Source organism: Pseudozyma flocculosa (genome assembly GCF_000417875.1).
Source record: "Pseudozyma flocculosa PF-1 unplaced genomic scaffold scaffold00015, whole genome shotgun sequence".
NCBI classification, from domain to species: domain Eukaryota; kingdom Fungi; phylum Basidiomycota; class Ustilaginomycetes; order Ustilaginales; family Ustilaginaceae; genus Pseudozyma; species Pseudozyma flocculosa.
In genome coordinates, this window is record NW_006920883.1 from 291,906 (window position 1) to 318,430 (window position 26,525).

General features: G+C 66.7%; 9 protein-coding genes across 9 annotated transcripts in view; 6 read left to right on the plus strand and 3 right to left on the minus strand.

The window, feature by feature from the left end:
• PFL1_06883 (uncharacterized protein) overlaps positions 1–673 on the plus strand; it is a gene marked incomplete at both ends in the record, with an annotated part of 6,779 nt that extends 6,106 nt beyond the window's left edge. The window contains one exon of the mRNA XM_007882219.1: positions 8–673. Within this exon, the coding sequence (XP_007880410.1) occupies positions 8–673 (666 nt within the window). The remainder of the gene's footprint in view (positions 1–7) is intronic.
• A 497-nt stretch (positions 674–1,170) lies between these two features.
• Positions 1,171–3,444, minus strand: PFL1_04588 (uncharacterized protein; the record flags this gene model as incomplete). Its single annotated transcript, XM_007882114.1, has 6 exons — positions 1,171–1,378; positions 1,499–1,567; positions 1,676–1,821; positions 1,950–2,531; positions 2,698–2,813; positions 3,033–3,444. The coding sequence occupies 6 exons, from the start codon at positions 3,442–3,444 to the stop codon at positions 1,171–1,173; spliced, it is 1,533 nt and encodes a 510-aa protein (XP_007880305.1).
• A 3,056-nt stretch (positions 3,445–6,500) lies between these two features.
• PFL1_04589 (uncharacterized protein) lies at positions 6,501–7,049 on the plus strand (the record flags this gene model as incomplete). Its single annotated transcript, XM_007882115.1, has 3 exons — positions 6,501–6,699; positions 6,829–6,900; positions 6,991–7,049. The coding sequence occupies 3 exons, from the start codon at positions 6,501–6,503 to the stop codon at positions 7,047–7,049; spliced, it is 330 nt and encodes a 109-aa protein (XP_007880306.1).
• A 386-nt stretch (positions 7,050–7,435) lies between these two features.
• PFL1_04590 (uncharacterized protein) lies at positions 7,436–8,919 on the minus strand (the record flags this gene model as incomplete). Its single annotated transcript, XM_007882116.1, has 4 exons — positions 7,436–7,606; positions 7,709–8,076; positions 8,187–8,271; positions 8,392–8,919. The coding sequence occupies 4 exons, from the start codon at positions 8,917–8,919 to the stop codon at positions 7,436–7,438; spliced, it is 1,152 nt and encodes a 383-aa protein (XP_007880307.1).
• Positions 8,920–10,295: 1,376 nt separating this feature from the next.
• Positions 10,296–11,673, plus strand: PFL1_04591 (uncharacterized protein; the record flags this gene model as incomplete). The annotated part of the gene is made up of 3 exons (XM_007882117.1): positions 10,296–10,339; positions 10,461–11,264; positions 11,370–11,673. The coding sequence occupies 3 exons, from the start codon at positions 10,296–10,298 to the stop codon at positions 11,671–11,673; spliced, it is 1,152 nt and encodes a 383-aa protein (XP_007880308.1).
• A 2,094-nt stretch (positions 11,674–13,767) lies between these two features.
• On the plus strand, positions 13,768–16,977 carry PFL1_04592 (uncharacterized protein; the record flags this gene model as incomplete). Its single annotated transcript, XM_007882118.1, has 2 exons — positions 13,768–13,824; positions 13,891–16,977. The coding sequence occupies 2 exons, from the start codon at positions 13,768–13,770 to the stop codon at positions 16,975–16,977; spliced, it is 3,144 nt and encodes a 1,047-aa protein (XP_007880309.1).
• A 1,072-nt stretch (positions 16,978–18,049) lies between these two features.
• PFL1_04593 (uncharacterized protein) lies at positions 18,050–19,694 on the plus strand (the record flags this gene model as incomplete). The annotated part of the gene is made up of 3 exons (XM_007882119.1): positions 18,050–18,057; positions 18,679–18,740; positions 19,291–19,694. The coding sequence occupies 3 exons, from the start codon at positions 18,050–18,052 to the stop codon at positions 19,692–19,694; spliced, it is 474 nt and encodes a 157-aa protein (XP_007880310.1).
• Positions 19,695–20,980: 1,286 nt separating this feature from the next.
• PFL1_04594 (uncharacterized protein) lies at positions 20,981–25,747 on the plus strand (the record flags this gene model as incomplete). Its single annotated transcript, XM_007882120.1, has 1 exon — positions 20,981–25,747. The coding sequence occupies one exon, from the start codon at positions 20,981–20,983 to the stop codon at positions 25,745–25,747; it is 4,767 nt and encodes a 1,588-aa protein (XP_007880311.1).
• Positions 25,748–25,834: 87 nt separating this feature from the next.
• The window catches only part of PFL1_04595 (uncharacterized protein), a gene marked incomplete at both ends in the record, with an annotated part of 932 nt that continues 241 nt past the window's right edge, over positions 25,835–26,525 (minus strand). The window contains 2 exons of the mRNA XM_007882121.1: positions 25,835–25,956; positions 26,069–26,418. Of these exons, the coding sequence (XP_007880312.1) occupies positions 25,835–25,956; positions 26,069–26,418 (472 nt within the window). The remainder of the gene's footprint in view (positions 25,957–26,068; positions 26,419–26,525) is intronic.

A 26,525-nucleotide genomic window follows, 5' to 3' on the forward strand; every position in this document is an offset into this window, starting at 1 on the left:
GGCCGAGCAAAGGCGGCCGAGGCGAGGCCGCCGCGGCCGCCGCTCGGCGGGCGAGAGGCAGAGCGCGCGGGTCCAGGGCCTCGAGCCCGAGATCACCGCGCCCGTCGACCTGAACGCCGTCGAGCGCAGCGGCAGCAAGCGTGCCCGGAGCGAGTCCAAGCACCCCGACGAGGAGCGGTCCGCCGCCGGTCAGGTCGGCGACGTCGAAATGGCCGACGAGACGCGCAAGCGGGTCCGGATCGACAGCGGCGGCGGCGGTGGTAGCGGCGAAGGCGATGGCGCTGCTGCTTCTGCCGAAGCGACGCTCGACTCGATGCCGCCCAAGATGGATGCCATCGGCCTTCCAGGCGACGCAGGCCCAGACTCTTCTTCGCAGCAGCAATCGGCCGAGGCCGAAGTCGCGCCGCACCCGCCGTTTGCGTGCGATGCGGCCGCCGTGGCCGATCTGGGGAGCTACATTGTCCAGAGGTCGGCGGCGTTCAACATCGAGCAGCTCGAGCAGCTGCGCGCCGCGTGCTTTGACCGCGTCTGGGCGCGCCGTTCGGACTGGGACCGCGGCCGCCTGGTCGTCGAGCTGCGCGCGCTCATCGACGAGGTCTCGGATGCTGTCGACGACGAGCTGCGGGATCGCACGAGGGACGACGACGAGGCCGCCGATGGCGTCGTCGAGTAGCGCGGGCGGGCGCCAGGTCCCCCCTCTTTTCCTGCATCGACGGCGATGACGACGCCGATGAGGCGGCGCGGTCTTCATCGACCATTCCTGCTGCGCCCCTTCCTAGGCCCTCTGCTGCTGTCATCGTTCCGCTCGGCCGCGTCTTTACCTGCCCACGCTGCCCACGGCTCTGCTCGAGCTGCCTCGCGGGCACGGCGTCGAGCATAGAACCAGTCGTAGCGTTCGCTTGCCACTCTACTCCACAATCGACTGACCGACCGACCGACTCACCGACCGACCGACCGGCGATCCGACCAGACCGACGGGAACTGCCCAGAACGACACGCAAGGAGACCGGGGGCATCCGTTCCGTTCAGATTTCGAAGCGCGTGCCAAAGTGGGCAAAGAGGAGACGAGGGCCAGAAAACAGAGCTGCAGTGGGGGGCGATACCTTCCTTGGCCCTCCGGCGGACGGCGGCGGCCGGCGGCGGCCGCGGTCGTGGCAGACGCCGACGTGTCTAGGGGTTCTCGTTCCATCCCTTGGCGCGCTCGACGGCGCGCTCCCAGCCGTGGAGCAGCTCGGCGCGGCGCTTGTCGTCGATCCGCGGCGAAAACGTCTGCTTGCCTGCCGTGTTGACCTTGGCCAGCGTCTCGGGCCGGTTAATGTCCCAGCCAAACAGGCCCACGGCCGAACCGGCCAGGAGCGCCGAGCCCAACGCCGTCGACCTGTCGTGGCACGAGGCGCGCAGCAGGCGAGGGGAACGCGGTCAGCACGAAACCCTAGCGAGCGCACAAAGGGCGGGCAGACATGAGGGGCAGCGCCGCCAGGCGGGACGGGACACTCACTCTCGCATCTCGGGTCGCTCGACGTTGATGCCGAGGATGTCGGCCTGGATCTGCATCGCCTCGTCGGAGCTGCGCGGGCAGGCGACCACACAAGAAGAACGAGAGGGCGGATGTCAGCATGCCCGCCATAATATCCTCGCTGCTGACGCGCACCCAGCGCCTTGGGGTCAAACTCACTTGGTCAGGCCTCCGTCGACTTGGAGCGCCTTGAGCGCCACGCCCGAGTCCTTGGCCATGGCATCGAGGATAGCCTTGGTCTGGTAGCACGTCGCCTCGAGCGTGGCACGGCAAAAGTGGCGCTTGTCGGTGTACGCCGTGATGCCCTGCGGAAATCGAGGCGCAGAGGGTGGCAGAGAGGAAGAGCGCACTCAGAGCGGGGAGTGGCGTCAGTCGTCGGCAGTCGGTCGTCTCCATCTCGCCCATCCTCCGGCGCGGCGCGGCAGCCACTCACCACGACGGTGCCTGCGGCCGTGTCGTCCCAGTAGGGGCAGAAGAGGCCGTTGAAGGCCGTGACAAAGTAGACTCCTCCGGTGTCTTCGACCTGGCCGGCCAGCTCGCCAATCTCGGACGCGTCCTTGATCAGGCCGAGGCTGTCGCGGACCCACTTGACGGCCGAGCCGGCGACGGCAATCGAGCCCTCGAGGGCGTAGTGGACCGGCGCATTGGGGCCCGCCTTGTAGGCAATGGTCGAGAGCAGGCCGTTGTCCGAAGACACGACCTTTTCGCCCGTGTTGTACAGCAGGAAGGCGCCGGTGCCGTAGGTGTTCTTGGCCTCGCCGGGCTGGAAGCACTTGTTGCCGACCAGGGCGGCCATCTGGTCACCGACGATGCCGGCGATCTCGATGCCCTTGAGCGTGCCCTCTGCGACCTTGCCGTACACCTCCGACGAGCTCTTGATCTGCGGCAGGATGTCCATGTCGATGCCGAAGAAGTCGCACAGCTTCGGGCACCACTCCTGCTTCTTGAGGTCCATGAACATGGTCCTCGAGGCGTTGGAGGCGTCGGTGATGTGCACCGCCTTGTTGGTCAGGTTCTGCGCCGGTCGCAAGGGCGGACGGGCAGGCAGACCACAGCGAATCCAGAAGCAGTCAGCATTCCGCTGTCAGCCACAGCCCAAACCACCACTGCAAATGTCCGCCATCTCCTTTCATCCCTTCCCTCCGCCGCCGCCGCCGCTGCTTCTGCCACATTCGACTCACGTAGACGATCCAGCTGTCGACGGTTCCAAAGAGGAGCTGCTTCTCATCGTGGGCCTTGCGGACCTCGGGGATGTTGTCGAGCATCCATCGCAGCTTGGTCGACGCGAAATATGTCGCTGCGGGGCGGGCAAGAAGGCAGAGGAGCGGAAAGGCGGTCAGCAGGGCGTCTTACAAGCTTGCCCCCCGTCGTGGTCCTTCCATTCCGCTGCTACCGGATCCGCCTGCTTCGCACTGCGCCTGCGCTTGCGACTTGGCCGTCACCACTTCGAGCTCTTTCCCGTCCTCTCTCTCCGCCTCGCCCTCGGCCTCGGCCTCAGCCCATTTCTGCGACTTACAAAGAGGCAGGCCGGTCTGCTCCTTGACGGCGTCGGTGCCCTTGTCGCTCTTTGCCGCGAGCTCTCGGATGGTGTGGGTGGTCCTGGCGTCGGGCCAGGCAATGGCGCGGGTGAGGGCCTTTCCCGTGTTGCGGTCCCAGACGACGGTGGTCTCGCGCTGGTTGGTGACGCCAATGACCTTGACGTCGGCCTTTGTGTGCTCTCCGCCCTTTTCGAGCTCGGCAATGGCGCCGTCGATGCACTTGTGGACGGCGTCCATGATCTCGTGGGCATCCTGCTCCTGCCAGCCCGGGTGCGGGTAGAACTGGGTGAACTCGAGCTGGTGCGAGGCCTTGACCCTGGCAAACTCGTCAAAGATCATGAAGCGGACCGAGGTGGTGCCGGCATCGATGCTTCCGACGAGATCCGGCATGGTGGGCAGATTGGCGGGGGCGGTTAGACGGGCAAGAGAGGGAGGGGAAGAGGAGGGAGGGATGGAGGGTGCTCTAGCGGGGGTGAAGCGTCTCTTGTCGCTGGATCGAGATGGTGCAAGACGGAGCAGGGGCGAGGGCGATGCGGGGAGGGAAGCGGGCTCAGTCTGACGAAGGGCGGGGGAGATGGTGGTGGGGAAAGACGAAGGGGGGGAGCGCGCAAAGGGGCCGGTCAAGAAGAGGCAGCGCAGAGCACGGGGGAAGGAGGACGAGGGCACACCGGAGTGGGGCCAAGCAGGCAGGCCCAGGCGGCCAGACCAGGCCAGGCCATCGCGAGCGCGAGCGCGGAGAGAGGGCAGGCCTGGCCTCTCGCAGCGCAGCCAGGTCAGAAGGTCGCTCACAGCCCGTCTGCCTCTTCAAAGCGACTGCCTTCCTGGCCCGATACGGGGGTCTGGCTGGCCCGTTGATGCACCATGCTACTACTACTGCTGCTGCTGCTGCTGCTGCCCACGCGAGTAGCGCCTCTCCGCCTGCTCGTGGCCCGAAGCGCGACGACGACGACGGCGACACGGCTCGGAAGAGGCAGCAGGCAGACGAGAAGAAAAACCCGGGCAGGCAGCCAACGACGGGATGGCCAGAGCGCCGAGCCCGGCGTGGGCAGCCAGCCAGGCAGGCAGCCGCCACGATGACGAGCCGAGGCGTAGCGTGGGCACCATCCAGGCCAGGCCAGGCCAGGCCAGGGCAGGCCAGGGCAGGACGCCAGCAACGAGCGAGGGAGCGAGCCAGGCAGAGGGACGAGCGCAAACAGCGGGACACCACGCCCGCCTACCAGCCAGCCGGCAGCCAACCAACGCAGCAAGCGAAGCCAGATGTCACGCCTCGATCGGCGGCCCGTCCCGAGGGCAGAGCAGGGTCGGCCAGCTTCCGGCCGCGACGACGGGTACCCTTGCCAGCCGTTCGGTCGGTCGGTCGGGGCCTCTCTGGCAGCACAGCGGGCGCCAAGCCATCCAGAGCGACCAGCAGGTGAGCAGCAGGCGGCGGTCGACGGCGCCCGGCTCGAGGTGCCGATCCCGGCTGCAGCATGTCGTCGTCGTCGTCTGCGCCCTCGCCAGTCTCGCCGCCGTACATCGCCTCCCGCTGCCGTGCCTAGGCCAGGTGCGTGCGCTTGCTTGCCATCCGCCAACCAAGCAACCAACCACGACGTTGCGCTGCGCAGCTGTCTCGGACTCGAGCGCGAAACCTGGCCACCCGGCTATTCCTCGTGCCTGCCTAGCCTGCCCGCCGTTGTGGCCGGCAGCATAGCGGCGTGCGTGCGTGCGTATGTCCGTCGTCGACGGCCAGATGCCAAGCAGCCCTGGCCTACCTGCCTCCGCCTGAAAGCCTTGGCCTGGCCTGGCCTGGCCTGCACGCGGCTTTTTCTTTCACCCTCGTAGCCGGCCTCACGGCCCTCATTGGACCGCCAAGGCAGGCATCTGGTGAGCCAGGCCAGGGCACCGCATCTCGGCGCTGCCGTCGTCGAGCCCATCCGTCGAGAAGCTGGAGGGGCCCCACCCTGACCCGCGACTTTCCGACCTCTTCCCCGCCCCTTTTCGAGGCCCACCGTCTCGCTCAGAGCCGCGTACGAGGGTGGGGACGGATGGCACGCCGTCGCTGCGCTGCGCTGCTTGTGCGTGGGCGGGCGGACGGGGCATGGCCCATGACGCACCCACGCACACGCACGCTCGGAAAACGCAACGCAGGCACGGCGTCTTTTTTCCCCTGCCGGCCTGCTGGGTCCGGCGCCAAAAAGGTACAGCCGGCAGACAGGCCATAGCCTAGCCTCCTCCTCGCCCTGCCTTCTCACGCAACTTCCACGCACCTCGAGGGCGCTCTTGCTTTTGCGCCTGGCCTGGCCTGGCCTGGCCGCCGCAAAGGCGAGCAGCCACGCCAGGGCGAAAAAGCCGGGCCTCCTGCCTCGCCCTTCCAGAGAAGGCCAACGTACCGGGCCAGCGCTTCGGAGGGCCCGACCCAAGCTAAGGAAATCCTCCGCCCCACCGCGGCCGGCAAACGGGTCCTGAACGCAGCCCGGCGCCGGCCACGCTCGCTCGCACGGCCATGCTTGCTTGCTTGCTTGCTTGCTTGCTTGGGGCCCGTCCTTGGGCTCGCCGCTCGTGGTGGCCAGGACTGGCCTGGGCATGGGTCGCAACCACGCGCGGCGCCCGTTCCGTGCTCGCCTGCCTCGGCGGCGTCAAAGGCCGACGTACGACGGCTCGAGGACGACCACGAGGAGCTGTCGAGGCCGGCGGATCGATCTGTTGCAGCCAGCCAGGCCAGCCGTCGAGAGCCGGCCAGGTGGATCGGATGCGCTGCCACGCCTTTTTGGAACCGGGCCAGCCCAGCAGGCCACCGCGCACGAGCTGGCTGGCCATGCTGGGCCCCCCCGCGTGCCTCGGCGTGGGTCCCCACAGATGGACTCACACAGCGGACAGCCGACAGCGCCTGACCCCAGCCGCTCCCCACCTTTACCCCGAGGAGGCGGCGGGCGCACTGCGGAGGCGCTTGCTTCGAGATTCGCGAAGGTCACCCGTATGTGCAGGCGGCCCAGCTCACGGCCGGCCATCAGGGTGGGGATGCAGCCACGGCTCGATCGTGCGAAAAATTGGCGAAAGTCGAAAACCCTCCCAACCTTCGGGAGGCGGGCGAGCGGGCGAGCGGGCCAGGCGAGGCCTCCGGCCAGAAAAAAGTTGGCGGATGCTCTGAGGACGGGACTCGGCCGCCGCTCGCTCCCTCGCTCGCCTTTGCTTTCTTCCTGCTGCCTCCTCGCCTCCCTCCACCACCATCAGCCAACGCTCCCCGTCCACCCGCAGCCGCAGCATCTCTCGCGCGCTGTACCGACTTCGTCAGGCGCCACTCCAAGCGCAGCAGGCTTTCGGCCCCGCACTCGTCTGTGCCTCGTACGCCGACGGTCCGACGCACGCCTCGCTTGTCCGCCCCCGGTCGAACTCTTTCGGCCCGCCCAGCTCGGCCCGCCATCGCCTAGCGGGCGCCTTCCTCGGCAGAACACCCATATCTCGTCGCCATGCTCTTCTGTCCGACGTGCGCCAACTGCCTGGTCATCTCGCACGATGACTCTGGCTCGAACAAGTGGGCGTGCAACACCTGCCCGTACGAGTTCCCAATCTATCGCCAGATGACGACGCGGCAGCACCTCAAGCGCAAAGAGGTCGACGATGTCATGGGCGGCGAGGAGAGCTGGAAGAACGTAGACAGCACCGACGGTGAGTCTCCGCGCTCGTCGCATCGCATCTCGTCAGCCCCGGTTTCAGGCAGGAGTGCAAGAGTGCAAGAAGAGCAAGAGGACTGACCCTGCGACCGCCCACCCCTGCTTTCCGCTTGATCTGCGACAGCGCCATGCCCCAAGTGCGAGAACCCAAAGGCCTTCTTCATGCAGCTCCAGATCAGAAGCGCAGACGAGCCGAGTGAGTCGTCCACCCGGCCGCAGCACGGAAGTACCGTGGACTCGGGAGCTAACGTTTAGGCTCCCCTCGCTGCGACTCTCCTCTCGCCAGTGACCACCTTCTACCGCTGCACCAACGCAAAGTGCGCCTACCAGTGGAAGGAGAACTAGGTCGCGCCCGCGCTTGGTCCTTCAATCAGCCGCCCACCTCATTGCATTCCTTGTACTTGTATCCTGGCCCTCTCCCTTTCTCTCTGCACTCCAGCATACCACCTTCTCTCTCACCGCACGTCATCGCATCAGCCAGGCGGCGCAGCAAGGCCAGGTTCTGATTATAGCGGCAGACGGTACGTGGTACAGGGCGGTGTCCATGACGCAGTCGTTGCGTTTCGTTCCATTACAGGTCCATCTCCGGCGCCGGCCTTGGCCAACTCAACACAGCAGCCCTCGTCCATAACGCTGCCTTGCGCCTCACTTGGCTCTATCCTCGCTTCCAGGAGCTTCAAGCCAATCCCGACATGGAGATGGCATCACACGAGCACGAGCGCCTCTCTCTGCTATTGCCGCTTCCGGAGGTCCGCCGAAGCGTGGCCGTTGGACGTGGTCGCAGCAGCGGCGGAGGTGGCAGCGCCGTTGGCAGCTTGCTTGGCACTGGCCGCCCTCTTGCCCTTTGCCGAGCGGTCGAGATAGGACCGCATGAAGAAGCGGAAGAAGAGGGCGAGCAGCGGCTGCGGGGTCGAGAAGGGCAAGAAGGGGAGAGGACGACGTCAGCCTCTGCCACGGGTATCGCCTCGGCCCCTCAAGGTGAGTCGACGGCAACGGCCACTCACAAACATGTAGGCCGTGTTGACGTTGAGGGCGATCTCTGCCCCCGTCGTCTGGAGACAGCTCGAGGGGTCGCTGGTGTCGGTGCGTGCGAGCGCGTAGTCGACGAGGTTGCGCGACGGTGCGCGCGAGCTGGCGGCGACGGCGGGCAACGACGAGCGGACGCCGCGGTCGAGGAGGCCGCGGGCGACGAGCGACGGGTCGAGGACGGTGACGAGGTAGAGGTTGGTGAGGAGCGTGCCCGACGCGATCTGGGCAATCTGGAGCGTGGTGAGGTTGCGCTTGAGCGTCTTGGGGAAGGGCCAGTGCATGGCCGAGCAGAAGTAGTAGGTGTACATCAACGTGTGCACGAAGCTGTTGAAGACGCAGAAGACTGCGCGCGGCCAAGGGCAAAGGGCATGGGGCGAAGGGCGTAGGAAGAGGGCAAGGTGAGTAGGCGAGATCAGGGCGGGGCACGGCGTCGCCGTTTCCTTTGTCACTTACCCCAGACCGGCTGGCTCTGGTAGCGGTAGGCGATCCACATGCAGATGATGGCACCGGCGTGGTGGTAGGATTGCAGGTTCGAGATCTGCCAGGCGGATAGAGCGGGGGCGGGAGGGGGGGGGGGGGCGGGGTCGTCAGGATGCAGCATCGATATCGCCTCCCGGCAAAAGGGGGAAGACGACGACATCTGCGCTCCTCGACGCACCTTTTTGCCCTTGAGGAGGAGGATGAGCGAGTCGACGACCTCGTAGTACTTGCTGAGGTAGAAGAGGTAGGCGTACCTGCCGAGGTCGGGGTGGTTGGTGGGCATGGAGCAGAGGGCGAGTTTGACGCCCTCGAAGCGCGCGCCGCGCCAGCCCTGGACGAAGAAGTCGACGACGAGCGGGGCCATCATGGCGAAGGTCCAGGCGCTGTAGGCTGCGAGGACGGCATTGTGGATGGGGATCAGGAGGCGGAGCGCGGCGGCGAGCGGGGAGGGGCCCTTGGAGAGGTCGCGGCCGCCGTTGCGGACGACGAGGCGGTTGGCGGCGTGCGAGACGAGGTAGTAGGCCAGCGAGAAGCCGAGCGGCCAGACTGGGTCGAGCGACGACGTGTAGAAGTCGCGCGAGATGAGGCGCGAAAAGGAAGGGTAGGACGGGTAGGGCGGTAGCGGCGCCGAGAGGAGGTCAGAGGCAGAGGCGCCTAGAGCGTCGAGCGGGTAGGGGGTCGTCTTGAACCCCACAATGGTCGACATGGTTGGGCGCGGGGTGAGCGGACGGGGTCGAGCGGCGCGGCCCAGAGGAAGGATGAGGAGCGGTGATGGCGGTAGTGGTGGCGGTAGTGGTGGTGGCAGTGGTGGTGGAGCAGAGAGGAGGGGGGGGGGGGGGGGGGGGGCGGGACGGAGGTGGCAGAAGACGAGGAAAGCAGCGCCGACGGTCGCGCTACATACGGCGTCCCAGGACCCTCGAGTCGAGCGAGCGAGATCTTGCGCAGGAGGCGTCAGTCAGCTCATCGATTGGTTCCAGCATCTCTCTCCCTCTCCCTCTCTCTTTCGCTCGCTCGCATCGCAGCGGCTGCCTCATCCCAAAGCACGGGTGCAGCGACTTCTCCGGGCCCTTTTGACGCGTCCGCGCACCGCTGTCGCAAGCCGAGATGCCGTGGGCCCAGAGGCGGAACCACGGTTCCCGGCCAGCCTTAGCTTGCCCCTGGCCTTGCCGCTGCGAGAAGATCGGATCAGATGAGAAGAAGCAAGCAAAGCAAAGCAAAGAGCGAGGGGACCCTGCCGAAACACGACCGGGGGGCCAGGCTGGGCCAGGCGAGCCATTATTGTTTCCCGGCTTCCGTAAAGATGCATTCCATCGCTCATGCAGGCGCTGGGAACCTCGCCTGGCCCTCGCCTTGGCCCTGGCCCTGCGCTGTTGGCCGGCGTTTGTTGATCTTGCTTCGGCCCGCAGGCCTGGCCGCCGCTGATCCTCACGCGATGTTGGCCAGGCCAGGCCAACAGAGGCCTGCGTCTCCGGGGGACCTTCTCGCGTCCGTGCGCGGCGGCAGGCGGCAATTGCGGTTGAGAGAGACCCTGGCGGGTCCATGCGCCCTGCTTGCCTCTGGCCTGCCTTGCTTACTGCTCTTTGTGGGTCGCTCTGTCGCTGCTCCTCGGTCGGCTTCCCCTCCACCATTCACGCACACACCATCCAAGCTCGAGGCCAGTAGTCAGGCGGCTCGTCGACATCGAGATCCAAGCGCGCCTGTCCGCACAACCATCAAGGCACACCCAAGGCTCGGCTGGACCTGGCTCGACGGCGCAGAGCAGCGGCGGCGGCGGCGCGGCAACGCATAGAAAGGCAACGACTCGGCCCGATCCCGGCCATCGGCTTCCCCTCTTTCCCGGCCGCCGAATTCCTCGGCCCCCACGCTCGACCTCGACGACATCTGCTTGCCACCACCACCTCGTCACCGCTCTTCGACAAGGTTTTGCTCGCAACAATCATGCCAGGCTAGAGTTTGGATATCGTCGACCCTGCACCGTACCCTTTGCTGCTTCCTCTCCATCGGCCCATCAAGCCTGCAGGGCACGCCGCGTGCAGGCCCACCGGACCTTGTTTCGTCCCCGCCAGCACCCGTCCGTCCGCCATGTGCGTCTTCTTCTGGTCCATCGACCAGCCTGGCTTTGACCTGTGAGCTTCCACCGTACGACGCACCGGAAGAGGGAGGGATTCGAGCTCTCTTGATGCGAAGCTGACACTCCACCCTGCCTGCCTTGCCTGGCTTTCAACAACCCCTGCCCTTCGCCACCAGCGTCATCGCCAGCAACCGGGACGAGTTCCTCGCGCGCGGGACGGTCCCCGCAGTGTGGCACCGCTTCGGGCCGATCCCTGACGACGAGACATCGCCTCCCTCTGTGGCTACGGGACCGACCGACGAGCGGCCCATCCTCAGCGCCAGGGACGAGCAGAGCGGCGGAACGTGGCTCGGCATCACCCGCGACGGCTCCTTTGCCACGCTCACCAACTTTACCGAACCACCGCCTCCGCCGCCGCCCGGCCCGCACGGCTTTCAGAGCAGAGGCAACCTGGTCCGCGACTGGCTCCTCCGTGCCAGCGACACCGACACCGACACCGACACCGCCACGACGGCGCGGCCATCCTCGGCCGCGCAGGACCGCCAGGCCATCGTCGACTACCTCGGCGACGGCGTCGGGTCCCGGCTGGACCAGTTCCCCGGCTTCAACCTCGTCGTCGGCTCCTCGCGCCCGGACCGCACCAGCATCGGCTACACGACCAACCGCACGCCCACGGGCCACCTGGCCGCCCACCGCCAGCCCGACTTTTTCAGCAGCCCTAGCTCGCACCACGACGTGGGCGATCCCGTCGTCGTGACGGGCAACACGCTCACGCACGCCCGCGCTTCGTGCCCCGCGGTGGTGGCGCGCGGACTGAGCAACAGCACCCTCGAGCATCCCTGGTCCAAGGTCGACCAGGGCGTAGAGCTCTTTGACAAGGCGATGCAGAGGTACACAGGCTCTGCCGGCCAGGGCTCTGGACCTGGCCGGCACCAAGCAGCAGAGGATGCGCTCATCGAGGACCTCTTCGATCTGCTGTGGTGAGTTTGCGTCTGCACTTGAGGTCAGTGGCAGTGGACACCCCGGGTGTCCTGACACACGAGAGCTGAAGCTGTCCCCACCATGACCTGCCCCTCGTGCAACAGGACGAGCTCGGACCCGCCACCGCAGCGCAAAGAGGATCTGCGCAGATCGCTCCTCATCTCCCCGCTCAAGGTCGACGGGCTGGGATGGTACGCGACGAGGACGTCGACCGTCGTCCTGATACGCAAGGCTCCCGCAGCCGCCGCGGCCGACGCAGATGGCGTCGCCGGCCGCCGTCGGGCCACTTTCGTGGAACGCGACGTCTTTGAGCTGGACCAGGATGCGGGTCAGCCCGTGAGGCGCTGCGGCGGGACGGGCTCGACGAGACAGGCTGGGCAGAGGAGGTATTCTTGGACTCTTGACTAGACGACATCAGGGAGGAACCTCCCGCGGGTGCTATTATAAAGGTTGACTTGTCGACGACGAGACGATGGTGGCTCTGTGTTGGGAAGCTGCCCTCCTCGACCAGTGAGGCTCGCGAATTTTTTTCGCAATCCCGGCCAGGATTGCGGTTTTGAGCCCGAGGACGATGCGTTTTCGCAATCCGTAACAGGATTGCGGTTTTGAGGTGGTCGACCCTTCGTTTTTCGCAATCCCTGACAGGATTGCGGTTTTGAGGCGGCAGGAGCTCGAAAATCGCAATCCCTGGCGATTTCCGCAATCCTCGCGCCGCCGCGCGGAGGACAGGTCCGTCCGTGTCGATTCGGAGGCAGTTTGAGCTTAGCTCAGTTCGCTGCGCTTCGACAGGCCAGGCAGAAGGCACGGGCGACTGCTCGTTGCTGGCTTGCTCGGGGCGCGATGGAGCGGCTCGGCGCGGCTCGGCGCGGTCGCGAGGCCAGGCTTGGATTGGCAGGCGGAGCGATGAGGCGCGGATATGGTCTGCGCAGCGCAGGACAGAGCAGATTGAATCTGGACCGAGCAGGCGCGGCTCATATGAAGCTCAGGTCGAGGCGAGCAGCGCAGACCGAGTCTGCGGCGCCGTGCAGTCGTATCTGGCTGGGCCTTTCGGGGCGCCGCTTGGACGCGCGCAGGCAGAGCATGGTGTCCGCTCGGTCGCGGAGGCGGTCTCCTCGTGGGGTCGGAGCAGGGGAGTGCAGGGTGTAGTTGCCGCACACTCTTCAAAGCGGCCACAGAGCTGAGGCGGGGCGTCTTGAGCATGCAGACAGAACAGGGCAGCAGACCACGGCCAGAGCGGGCCGGTCGCAGGCATGCCACCTCATACGGCTAGCAAAGGTATTTAATGGCCAGCTCTCTTGCCCAGCGGCGCCTTGTCTGCCCCTCGCTGTCAGACCAAAGTCAAGACTGCCCACCTACACCTGCCTGCAGCGCAACCTGCCCAATGGTGCGACAAGTTTTCTCCCCGGGCGCGGAGTACAGCGACGCAAGAGCTGTCGAGAATGTGAGTGAACAGACAGATAGTTTCGGATGCGCCACACCTAGGCTGGGTGCATTTGGGCTCGAAGGTGCTGCGCTGCGCTGCTGGTTGCGTCGTCACGACGTCGGCGGTAGCGGTCGGGGGCTAGGAGCGTGCGTGCGGCGTGTCACCTCGCGACGCGCCGTTCTGGCGGCGGGCGCGGCGGCGACGGCGCAGGCTCGAGACTCGCCTGCCCGCCTGCCCGCGGCCTGGCCCCGCTGCTTTGGATCTTGGCTCTTGGAAATTTGGGCTCGTGGCTCCGCCGCGCACCTGCTGCCTGGCAGGCCTGGGCCAAGCCGCCGTGTGGAGAGGGGGCATGCGCGGCAGCAACCTTGGTTGGATCTTCGACATGAGCCAGACACAGCGGCCCTCGACGCAACGCCAGGGTGCCTCGAACCCTAACCTCGCCAACGCCACCACCACCACCACCACCACCACCACCACCGCCGTCGCCACCGACACTGCACTCACCGCATACCCCTACCTCGACACACGCTCCCACGTCGACTTGCTTGGAATTCGGACGGACTGCACGCACGCACGCACCCTCTTGAGCCGCGCTCGCTTCATCTTTGCCGCCGCCGCCGCCTCCACTCCGAAACGACTCTGGCTGGCCGATCAACAAGTGCAACCGCATCGCATCGTCGCATCTGCCTCGACCACACCCTCTCTTCCTTCACCCGCCTCGCCACTCGCCGCTCGCCGCTCGCCACCTGCTCTTCGCTTTCCACTACGCCCTTTCTCGCTCGACGCATTGCCTTCTTGTGCTCACGCCGCCGCTCGTCGCCTTCCGCTCCCTCTGCCCGTGTCTGCGGGCTCGTGCTCTTCCACCATGTCGTTGCCCTGAGTTTCGTCCTCACCCCATCCCATCTCACCCATTCGCTCCCCCTCCTTGACCCTTCCTCGCACACCCCTCGCCGCCTCTCTTGCAGACGCAACCCTCGGCGGCACCGAGTTCAGCAGCATCGCCCCCGGTCCCGGTCTCGACCTCGGCCCCGGCCCCGGCACCGCGCCGCTATCCTTGCCGTTCGTCACCGTCCGCCCCCATGTCGCACAGGCGTACGGCATCGCCCATCAGCTCCGACCACAGCCGCGACAGCCGGGTGGGCGGCAGCCGCCCTTGGCCGCGAGATGGTGGCGGTGCTCGCCATGACCGCCGCGCCTCTCAGGATCCTGCACGCCGCCCCGCGACCCTGGCGAATGCGCATTCAGGCGGCCCACCGGCAACAAACAGGACGATGCCCGGCACCATCAGCAGCAAAAGCAGCAGCAGCAGCGGTAGCGCCGGCTCGAGCGCCGTTCGCCGCGAGCTTGTCGCCAGCGGCAGCCATGCCAGGTCCAACAGCTTGGATGCGAGTCTGAAGCTCGACCCTGACGCCTCTCGCGAGCTCTTCAAGGCCCTTAGCGTGTTCTTTAGGCGCCAAGACGAGGGCCGGCAGCTCGAGGAGAAGCTCAAGACCGCAAAGGAGTGGATGCGCAAGAATCCGGGCAGGTCCGACTACGACGAAAAGCTGCGCAAGATGGAGGACGATCTCAGTCGCCTGGTCGACGCCGCCAAAGAGGCAGAGAGCGCCGCCAGCGAGGCCCTCGAAAAGCTCATCTCGAGCGCCGTCGGCAGCCTGGGCGACCGCATGCAGGCCGTGGTCGATGCCTTGTGCAGCGCCTCCGACGGCAACCAGGCGGAACTAAAGAGGATCATGGACGGCCTGCAGGGCGCCTGCAAGACGAGCGACCACGCCGTCACCGAGATCGGCAGACTGCGAGATATCATGGCGCGCGAGAAGGTGGTGCAGACAGCAGAGCAGAATGCAGTGGTGGCCCGTCTGCGCGACCTCGAGGCGCTGAACCTCAACTCACGCCTAAGGGACCTAGAGCGTGCTGCCGAGGTCCGATCGGCCGCGCCCCCGCCGCTGCCGTCTTCCACCTTGGGGAAGCAAGAAAGCGAGTTGGTCCAGAGGCTCAAGGCGCAGGTCGAGGAGCTGGCATCCAGAAACGCCCGGCTGGAGGAGACGACCTCTGCCCGGATCGCGAGCCTCGAGGCGACGAACTCTGCACAAACCGCCATGTTTGCAGAAAGGCTGGCGGCCCTCGAGAGCCGGATCGCGCCCGGCACTGCGGCGGCATCGGCCGTGCCTCCCGGACCCTCGCCCCCGCAGCCTGCCAGAACCGTTCCGTCGAACGAGGCGCCGCCGCCACCGCCTCCTTCGCAGCCGCCGCCGCCGCTCCCGTCGCAGCCACCCCCGCCATCGACCCCGGCTGCCGTTGAGCCTGACTTCTCCGGCGCTCAAGACCAGACCACCTCCGGAGCTGACGCAGCTGGAGGACCTGCGCGCACAGCCGACGTCCAGGAGGGTGCCGAAGGCGCGAGGCCACTGCCGAACAAGAGGTCGAGGGCAAGGGAGGTGTTGGATGGTCTGGAACGGCGGCAAAGGACCATCGAGGAGGAAGTGCAGGTGCTGCAGGACCGGCTGGACTCTATCGAGGGAGAGGTGATCCCGAGCGCCATCTCGCACCAGCAGGAAGAGGTGAAGGCACAGTTGCAGGAGCAGTTGCAGGAGCAGTTGCCGGAAGCCATCGAGGACTTCTGCGAGACGAAGAGGCAGGAGAGGCGCAAGCGACGGCGGATCGACCAGGAGGCCGCTATCGAAGGGGAAGGTGGACCGGCGCCTCGGCCGGAAGCCAACGCAGCCGCAGCCGTAGCCGCAGATGCAGACGGGGACGCGGATATGGCAGATGCTCCAACCAAGGACGCGGAGGCGGCATTGGGCTCGTCGAAAGAAGGGCCTGCAGCGCCTGCTGCGAAAGCCTCGGCGCCCGGAGCGGCGTCGGAGGGCAAGGCCATCGACCCGAGCTTCAAGCATCTCGAAATCCGGCCGGCGATGATCGAGCAGGCTTGCTCCGCGGCGCTGGCCCACATCAAGCAGCAGGCGACGTCGGACCAAGCGCTGGCCGACCTGACGCCGCGGATCCTCGCCGACGTCATGCCAAAGGTCAAGGTCGAGCTCCAGGCGCAGCTGGCGACACACCTGGCTGACCTCGTCGGACGCGCCGAGATGCTCGAGGCGATCAAGTCGGAGGTGGGCGATCTGCCGACCCAGGTCGAGGCCAGCCTGCTGGCGAGCATCGAGCAGCGCTTCGACCAGCTCATCTTTCGGCCCGAGACCGTCACGCAGCTCGTGGAACGCCTGCGACAGACCGGCACCGCCATCACGGCCGACGTCGACGCCCGGCTGTCCGCCATGAACGAGACGCTCCGCGGCGCCCACATCGGCTTCCGCGACAAGGTCAAGGAGAAGCTGATGGCGTTCGAGGCCCGGCTGACCAAGGTCGACGAGAAGCTGTCGGCGTTCGAGGCCCAACTGGCCAAGGAGGCGAAGCGGATAGGCCGCCTCGACATGCAGGCCTCGACGCAGGCGGCGCTGTTCGCAAAGTTCATCCAGGAGGTCGACCCCTATCTCGCCCACGGTCCGGAGGTGCTCGACCGGGTCGTCCTGGGCGTTCATCAGGCCGCCAACAACGCCGCCGCGGCCACAGCGGCGTCGAACGCAGGCCAACCGCAGCAGCAGCAGCCCCGGCCTCAGCAGCTGTCTCGACCTCCGCAGCCTCAAACCCGACCCCCGCAGCCTCAACCCCGACCTCCGCAGCAGATGCAAGCGTCGCCGAGGCCGCCGCAGCAGTCACCGCCACAGCACCCGCGGCCGCCGCAGTCGCTCTCTCCGCAGCAGCAGCAGCAGCAGCAGCAGCAGCAGCAGCAGCAGCAGCAGCAGCAGCAGCAGCAGCAGCAGCAGCAGCAGCAGCAGCAGCAGCAGCAAGATATCTACTTGCAAATCCGCCGGCAGCAGATGCAGCAGCAAATCCAGCAGCAGATCAACAACATCAACCTCCAGTACCAGCAGCAACTGCGAGAGCACCAGGGCAACCCGCAGCAGCAGGCCCTCATCCAGGCCCGCCTGGCCCAGCAGATGCAGCGCCTGCAGGCCTTGCACGGCGGTCTGCCCTCTCCGCCGCAGGCTCACCGGCAGGCATCGCCGGGACTGCCGCTCGGTACCCTGACGCTCTCCAATGGCCGGCCGTCGCCCCTGGGCCTCGGCACCGTGCCGCTGCCACAAACCATCTCGCCGGTGGCCCTCTCGCCGCCTCCGCAGCACCAACAGCAGCAGCAGCAGGCCTCCCACGCGCATCCGCTGCCACAGCGGCCACCACAGCAGTTCCAGCGTCCGATCCCCAACCAGCACCAGCAACAGCACCAGCATTAGCATCAGGCCCAGCAGCCCCAGCAGCGCTAGTAGAGAGCGCGCGGCCCGGCCTCGCGCGTCGAAGCCCAGCCTGGCCTCTTTCAGATTCGTTTTGAGTTTCCTCGATACCCGCGGGGCATCGCGTCGGCGGCGGCAGCACGATGGGCCGTGGCGAGCCCAGCCGAGCCCGAGGACCTGCGCCTGCCTGAGCTCGCACTGCGCGGCTCGCGCGTCGACGACGGCTCGCCCGCCGATCAGGCCCGAGCAACAGACGACGCCGCTCGTGGCGGACACTTGGCCGTCCCTCGTACACGCTGCTGCTGCTGCTGCTGCCGCTGCTGCTGAAGTAGACTTTCTCGTTCCCCGATCGGCCATGTCTTCCTCCCCAAGAACCATCTGCCCGTGTCGAGGCAGTCCCCAGACCCATTGTAACCCTAGCAGCACCGAGGTCGCCACCGGGCTCCATCTCCTCGTCAGGCCGACGTCCGCGAATCATGATATCATTTTAACCGCTCGCACACTTCTGTCGCTTCGTGATCATCCTTGGCGGCATTTAGCTCGGGAAGACATCGAGGGAGGCGAAGGAGCAGCAAGACTGACCAGCCAGCTTCGAGAGGAGGTGCGAGATCGATGCTGGAATGGCGGGGCGGGAGGAGGAGGACAGGGGCTTGTTCCAGATCGGGCGGAAACGCGATCGGGTGAAAATGGACAGGGCCCTGCTGCCTGTCTGCCTGCAGGGAGGGCCAGTCGTCAAAAATTCCCACGGTCGCCCTGGGCGGAAATAGGCGCAGCGCCGGGCTCACATCAAGCCTCCTGGACGCGGGTCCGGGCTCTGCCCGAAATTCTCGAGACGAGGGCTCGGAGGCTGGCTGGGTCGGGCGCCGCTTGCCTGGGCTTGGCCGGCCTGGGCCTGGGCGAGCTGCTGGCGGCAGGGATTGGGCAGCGGAGCAGCGCGCAGCACCAGCGGCAGGCCGCAGAGAGAGGCAGCCAGCGCCAACGCCATCACGCTACCGTCCGTCCACCTTCCTACACCCTCTCGCCGACCCCCCCGCCCCCCGTCTCCTACCTCAAGACACATCCATATTCGCCCAACATGCCGAAGTGCGTATCCCAGCTCTCCAGCCACAGCTCCAGCCAATTCGCCACGCCTCCCAGCATCCGACACATCGCCCGCAGCGGTCGCTCTCGAATCGACTGGCGAGACTCTGGCGCTGCCTTGTCGCATCGCGATCGGATACGACGTCGTCCCCGCCGAATTGGGGTTATGGCCCACCCAGCTCACCAGCTGGAACGGAAGAAGGAGAGGAGGAGAAAAATTGCGCAACCCGAGCGCAGACGCAGGGAGAACGCTGGACGGAATGGTCGACTCTTTTGGACTGGAGGACGTATGCCAGTCACGCCGCCCCGCTGGGAGGCTGAACCGTTGCGGCCTCTTGCGGATACCCTCGGAAGAGCGACGCCGAGACGGCCGCAGCGGGTCGATCCCTCCTGGGCAGAGCGAGAGCGGCTCGGAAGTCGCACTCGGACAAAGGCCACGAAGGCAGCAGGAACGCCGCCCCCGCAGGCGGTCGGTGCAAAGAGGAGGAAGATGGCGGCGGCGAAATGACGACGTCGTACCGGCACGACGTGCAGAACGAAGCGTGAGCCCCACCCACTGCGCTGCGACAGGGAGCTGACCCTCGCTCCAACCTGGCCGCTGCTACCCTTTCCACCCCCCCACAGCGTTAGAGACGTCGACGCCGCCGCGTTCATCAACGCTTACGCCCAGCACCTTAAGCGCTCGGGTGAGTGTCGAAGCATCCCTTTCGACGATCCAGGCAATGTCTTCGACATCGGCAACGACAGCATCGGCAGCATCGGCAGCGACAAAGGGCGGCGATCTCAATTGTCATGACCATGAATGACTCGGGGCTGGTCAGAGGCTGGCGGATGGCCCTAATCTCGGGAGGAGGGATCTGGTCGGATCGCCTTTGACAGCGAGACCAGAGCGAAGGGCTCAGTTCGATCTGGCCGCCCCCAGACGGCAACGCACGACGAGGCCGTCGGGTCGCAGACCGGCCTCGCTGCATCCGACACGGCGCGATGTTATCGGCCTCTGTGTCCCGGCAGGACCCTCGCCATTGCCGACTTCGTTGGCTCGCGATGCCAGTTGAAGGAAGACTTCTGTCTGCGGACTGGGCCGACGACGGACGCATCTTTCGCCCTTCGCTCGCCTCTTGCTGCCGCTGCCGCTGCTGCCACTGCTGCCACTGCTGCCGGCGATCATCCTTACCGTCCCCGAGGCACCGACCCGCTGACACTGCACTTGCTTTTGCCCCTGTTGACCCCCTTCAGGCAAGATCGAGGTCCCGACCTGGGTCGACATTGTCAAGACGGGTGCCTACAAGGAGCAGGCCCCCTACGACCCTGACTGGTACTACGTCCGGGCCGCCGCTCTTGCGCGCCACATCTACCTGCGCAAGGCTGTCGGCATCGGTGCGCTCAAGAAGCTGCACGGTGGTGCCTCGAACCGCGGCTTCCGCCCTTCGCACCACGCCGACGCCTCGGGCTCGGTTCAGCGCAAGGTCGTCCAGGGCCTCGAGCAGATTGGCGTCCTCGAGAAGGACCCCAAGGGTGGCCGAAGGATCTCGCAGGATGGCCAGCGTGACCTCGACCGCATCGCCGTTGCCTGCCTCGAGTCGATGCGCGAGGAGGAGGACGAGGAGGAGGAGGACGAGGACGAGGAGGACGACGAGTAAGCTCGCCGCGCCACGGGGTCAATGAACATGAACACCCAAAAACGGAGCCGATCCGACGCCGCGGTGGCACCGCGAGGGAAAGGCGGTGGTGCGAGGAGACAGCGCCCAGGATAGACGACGAAGACGATGGCCCCGCGATCGGGGTCCGCGGACGGTGACCGGGAGGTCTTCGACCGCGTCCGACGCTTCCTCGACCGTCGTGTTTCGCCCTCGGCCCGGTCCCCTTCGACGCCACGCCCTCTATGCATGCAATCCCCCTCGCCGGCATCACTAGGTTCGGATCAGCCTCGGCCCCCCAGCTGTTTGCGTGATGTCGCCGTCGTCGTCGCCGTCGCCGTCGTCTTCCTTGTATTCTTTGTCTCTACTTGTCGCTTCCCTCTTTCCCCCCCTCGCTCCCCACCTCACGTCCACACGCGCTCACACGCACACACGCAAACCAGCACCCATCACGCATTGCCAAAAAACCACCCGCTCGAGGCACACGCCCACGCCCACGCACTCGTCTCTTATGCAACCCCCCTCGTCCGTCCGTCGGTCCGTACAGTACAGTATTAGCGGCGGCGGCGGTTGACGGGGGGCGACGACGTGCAACTTGGCAACCAGCGCAGCCGACTTCATGCTGGAAAGGCCTCCGCGCCCCTCGGGCAGACGGGCGAGAGTCGCCCCAGCTGTGCGTCGTAGGGTCGACCCGTTGGGACCTTTGGTCGCGCGTGCATGTTGCTTGCTCTGGGTCAACTGCCAGCGAGAAGGCCGACGTGGCCCCTCCGAAGCTCGCTGTCTCTCGTCGTCAACGAGTTCAGGCAACTAGGTCCCCAGAGGCAGAGAGAGAGACGGCGCAGACAGGCCGGGTGCGGGCTGCAGCCAAAAGATTTTTCCCCCCCCGTCGGCGGGCGGCCACGGCGGCGTGTGGAGAAGCCTGGCCAGGCGGGTTTGGCTGCGGGCCAGAAGAAAAAAAGTCGAGAGAGAGAGCGTCGTGGCGGCCCTCGTCCACGCTGCCAAGGCTTCCATCACACGCACCCCTCCCCCTAAATCTATCTGGCCTCTGCAGTCGAGTCCCGTCGACCGACCGACCGACCGACCACCACGGGCAGCGACACGTTATCGAAGCCGGCAGTGTCGATCTTGACGGATCCTTTCATGACCGCCTACCTCTGAACGCAGCTCGCAACGCCAGCGACCGACTCGACTCGCTCTCCTCCCTGCCCTCATCTTGCCGCAGCTCGGCCCGCAACCTCAGACATAGACGTATCCTCCAACCACATCCGCCAACACCCGATCCGCCCACCATGCAACCGCCAACACGAGTGCGGTACAACGCAAAGGCGCGCAAGTCGTCGGCCGGCGGCTCGTCGCACAAGCAGAAAAAGTCGTCCGGCTCCTCTTCCGCCGCCGCTGGGACTGCCGACTCAAACGTCGAGATCATCGTTCCGGGCAGCGAGGAGGACAAGCGACGCCTCGAGCAGGCGGCGCAGGAGCGTAAGCGGCGTGAGCTTCTCCTCCTCTCGGGCCAGGACGCCAATGCGCCCATGTCGTCCAAGAAGCGCAAGCGCCTCGACGCCTACATTGCCTCGCGCCTGAAAAAGGAGGAACGCGTACACCTCCTCGCCAAGCTGGCGGAATCGTCAAAGGAGGTCGACCGCGCCGAGCTCAAGAGCGCTGCCACGCTCGGAACGGGCAGGGCAAAGACGGGCCACGAGCGCATCGAGACGGCGGGCAAAAAGGAGTCGTACACCGGCACGCGCGGCAGGAAGAGGAGGAGGGCCATGCACCACGCCGAGGAGGACGATCTCGATGCCGATCTCGACCGGGACGGCCACGACGACAGCCACGACGACGACGAAGACGATGCGGACGCCTCCTTCTACAGCGTCCCCGACCGCTCGGCCGCCGATGCCGATGCCGACGCAGACGACGGAGGACCTGTCGGCGAGGTCGAGGAGGACGCGGGGAGAAGGGCCAGGATCATGGCCGCCGCCAGCCTCTTCAACAAGCCGTCCGCGGGGCCTTCATCGTCGAGCACCGCGCCTGCCGCCAGCACCACCGCGCCGCAGGTCGGCTCTGCGCTCGCCAAGGGCCCGGACGGCAAGCCCCTGGTGCCGCAGATCAAGACGCGGAAGCGCAACAAGAAGAAGCAGGTCGGCCACCTCCCCGGCAGCGGCACCAGCTGGGGCAAGAACGCTGCACCAGCCTCGGGTTCCAGGAACGGGCACGAGACCGACTCGAGTTTCGACAGCTCCGAGTCGTCTGGCGACGACGAGGAGCCCGCAAAGCCCGCAGCGTCCGCCAAGACTGTGCGGTGGGAGCAGGATGATTCCACAGACGAGAAGGGCGACGTCAAGATGGCCGGCGACGATAGTGAGGACGGCGAGGAAGAGGAAGAAGGCGAGGAAGAGGAAGAAGACGGGGACGAGGACATGGAGAGCGATAGCGACGAAGATGCCGTGCTCCTCGAGGCGATGAGGCTCCGAGGCCTGTTGCCCGACGGCCAACGGGCACCCAAGGCGGGCCCAAGCACAAGCTCGGATGCCCAAGGCAGCAAGGACGCTCCTGCATCGCCAACCTACGACGGTTTCCCAGCCGAGGGCGAGGAGGGCAGCGAGGACGACGAGGACAGCGATGACGACGAAGAGGCGAGCTGCTCCGAAGACGGTTCTGGCTCAGGCGAAGATTCCGAGGGCGACTCGGACGACGACTCTGAGGACGATTCAGACGACGACGATGACGACGACGAAGATGGCGAGCCGCGGTCACGTCGCCGGGGCATTGGGCAGTCGGCCAAGAGCAAGGGATTCAAGGACTGGGCCCGGTCCGCGCTCGGTATGGCTGGCTCGGCCGGCGGCGGCGCCGGTGCTCAGGGAAGCGAGGACGGCCAAGCGGCCGACGGCAGCTACAACCTCGAGCCGGTCGGCGGCTACAAGGTGCGCGTGGGCGACCTGGGCCCCAACGACGGCGTGGCTCGAGGCCCGCTGGGCCGCGACGAGGTGCGCCCCGAGAACAAGTCGGCCTTTGCGGCCAAGTTCTACGCCGAGCTGCAGGAGACCATCGATGCCGAAAAGGCGCAGCAGCCGTCGTCGTCGTCGGCCAAGAAGCCGAGGATCCGCAACGTCGAGGTCAAGCGCGACGAGGACTCGATCGCCTCGCGCCTGCGCCTGCCCGTCGTGGCCGAGGAGGAGAACATCGTGCGCACCATCATGGAGAATCCGGTGACGGTCATCTGCGGAGAGACGGGAAGCGGCAAGACGACCCAGGTGCCGCAGTTTCTCTACGAGGCCGCCTTTGGCCACCGCGACAGCTTCAACCCGGGCATGATTGGCATCACGCAGCCCCGGCGCGTGGCCGCCGTCAGCATGGCGCAGCGCGTCGCAAAGGAGCTCAGCCTGCCCGAGACCAAGGTGTCGCACCAGATCCGCTACGACGCCACCGTCAGCCCCATGACGGCCATCAAGTTCATGACTGACGGCGTGCTGCTGCGCGAGCTGGCCACCGACTTCCTGCTGAGCCGGTACAGCGCCATCATGGTCGACGAGGCGCACGAGCGCAGCGTCAACACCGACGTCCTCATTGGCGTCCTCAGCCGCGTCGTGCGCCTCCGCGAGCGGCGCTGGCTCGACGGCGTCGAGGGCGCACGCCCCCTCCGCCTCGTCATCATGAGCGCCACGCTGCGCGTCTCGGACTTTACCCACAACACGACGCTCTTTGCCTCGCCGCCGCCCGTCATCAACATCGACGCCCGTCAGCACCCGGTCACGGTCCACTTTAACCGCCGCACCGTGCAGGACTACCTCGCCGAGGCCGTCAAGAAGACGACCAAGATCCACGCCCGCCTGCCTCCCGGCGGCATCCTCATCTTCCTCACGGGCCAGCAGGAGATCACCACCGTCTGCAAGAGGCTCGAGAAGCGCTTCGGGCGCCGGGCGATCGAGCAGCGCAAACGCGAGCGGCAGAGGGCCGAGCAGCATCGGAGGTCGCGCCAGGGTGGCGAGGAAGATGACGAGGACGAGGGTCACGACGGCAGCGATGACGACGACGCCGACGCCGACGCCGGACCGCGCGTCCGCCTGGCTGCCAAGGACGGCGACGTGGAAGCCGAGGAGCTCGACCTCGGCATTTCCAAGGACCTCGCCCTCGACGTCGACGATGGCGCCATGGCCGATGCCGACGACGCCGCCGTCGAGGACCCGGACGCGCTCGACACCGATGACGAGGAGGGCGGCGGTGCGCGGCACGACGACGACCTGCCCGAGGAGCTGCGCGACGACACCGACGTGCCGATGCACATCCTGCCGCTCTACTCGCTGCTGCCCTCGGACAAGCAGATGCGCATCTTTGCCGAGCCGCCGGCCGATTCGCGGCTGGTCGTGGTGGCGACCAACGTGGCCGAGACGTCGCTGACGATCCCCAACATCAAGTACGTCGTCGATTGCGGGCGCGGCAAGGAGCGCAAGTACGACCTGCAGAGCGGCGTGCAGAGTTACGAGGTGACGTGGATCAGCAAGGCGTCGGCGGCGCAGCGCGCGGGCCGTGCCGGAAGGACGGGGCCCGGCCACTGCTACCGCCTCTACTCGTCGGCCGTGTACGAGGACCACTTCAGCCAGTTTAGCTCGCCCGAGATCCTGCGCACGCCCGTCGAGGGGCTGGTGCTCTCGATGAAGGCCATGAACATCGACAACGTGGCCAACTTCCCCTTCCCCACGCCGCCCGACAGGAGCACGATCCGCAGGGCCGAGAGGCTCCTCACCTACCTCGGCGCGCTCGAGGAGCACGAGGGCGTCGCGGCCGAAACGGGACGCAAGGCGAGCCACGCCCGCATCACCGACCTCGGACGCAGCATGACCCTCTTTCCCGTCTCGCCGCGCTTCGGCAAGCTGCTGGCCCAGGGACAGCAGGGCGGCTGCCTGCCTTACATGGTGGCGCTGGTGGCGGCGCTCAGCATCGGCGATCCCTTTGTGCGCGAGCAGGTCCTCGAGGACGACGACGACGGCGAAGGCGGCGACGGCGACAAGGACGGCAAGGCGCTCGCCCACGGAGAAAAGGAGGGCGACGAGGACCTGGCGCCCGAGCTGGCCAACCTGACCAACCAGGCGGCGCTGGAAAAGGAGCGGCGCAAGGCCAAGCGGGCCAAGTACTTTGCCACGATGCGCCGCTTCGAGGCGCTCGGCAAGGGCCTCAGCGACACGTTCCGCCTGCTGAGCGTCATCGGGGCCTACGAGTTCCAGGGCGGCGGGCAGGAGTTTTGCCGGCGCAACTTCCTGCGGCCCAAGGCCATGGAGGAGATGCACAAGCTGCGCGCCCAGCTGTGCAACCTGGTGGCGGCCAACGTGCCGCGCCTGGCCTCGGTGCTGGCCGACCCGCGCCTCTCGCCGCCGACCGAGGTGCAGCTCAAGATGATCCGCCAGCTGCTCGTCTCGGCCTACGTCGACCAGGTGGCCGTGCGCGCCGACCTGGTGACCAACGGCAGCGTCACGTCTGCCTCGCTCGCGCCGTCCAACGCCGACTCGGCCACCTCGCAGGCCATGTGGCGGCTGCGCACCGCGGGCGGCGGCGACCGCATGTCGTCGACGCGCGGCGTGCCGTACAAGGCCATGGGCCTGGGCGGCTTTGCATTCATCCACCCGTCGTCGGCCTTTTACCACTCCTCTCCGCCCGACTACGTCGTCTTTGGCGAGATCCAGCAGAGCCAGTCGAAGTACGCCAAGGTCTCGGGCTCAGAGAGCGCGGCGGGCGGCACCGTGTGGCTCAAGACGATCACCAAGGTCAACCCGGCGTGGCTCTCGACGCTGGGACGAAAGCTGTGCAGCTTCAGCAAGCCCGTCGAGCTGCCCGGCGGCGGCGGCGGCGGCAGCGGCGCTGTCGTTTCGTCGACGATGGCGGCGGGGATCAGGGCCATCAAGCGCGGCGAAAAGGCCGACGAGGTCAAGCGTGAGGTGATGCTGACGCCGACCTACGCTGTCGGGTCGGAGCGGGACGGCATGGCCGGAGGACTGGGCTGGGAGCTGCCGCCGATCAAGGCGACGCAGACGCTCGTCAAGGGGCGGTGGGTGACGAACCTGTGAGCGCCGCTGGTGCTGCCACTCAGAGGCCTTTCCGCACAATATCGAGCAACGATGCGATTCTCTCTCTTGACTCTTCCGACGGGACGGCTACTTGTCGGCCCACTCTTCTGGCTGCTTGCCCTCGAGCACCTGGTCACCCGTCGGGTCAAACTTGACATTCTCGGGGTGCTGGGTGGCCTTGCCGATAAACTTGGTGTGGCTGCCGTAGGCTGTCGTGGGGAGGGGGGCAAGGAGGAGCGCAGAAGAAGAGATGAATGAGCATGGCGGCAAGGGCACGGTGCAGGACAGCCGCCTCCTCGCGCGCCTGGCTCGAGCACGTACCGAGCAGGGCTTCTGTGACGGGGTGCCTGATCTCCATCCTGGTGAAAGCGAGGGTCCTGCCCATGCTAATGACCTCGCCGCTGACCTTGACCTCGTCGCCCTTGCCGCCGGCGCTCTTGACGTAGGTGGTGTTGATATCGGTACTGACGCCCGTCGAGTAGAGGCCCTTTGATGCGATGGCGAGCGAGCCCATGGTGTCGGCGAGGGTGGCGATGCAGCCGCCGTGCAGCGTGCCGAGGCGGTTGAGGTTGTGCGGCCCGATCTGGAACGTGGCGTCTATCCGGCCCGGGATCGACGAGACGATGCGCAGCTGCGGGATCGTCGAGGCATCGTGTCCCGACTGCGTCTGGCTGCGGTGCAAGGAGGAGGAGGAGGAGGAGGAGGAGGAGGAGGAGGAGGGAGGGGAGGAGGAGGAGGAGGAGGAGGAGGAGGAGGAGGAGGAGGAGGAGGAGGAGGA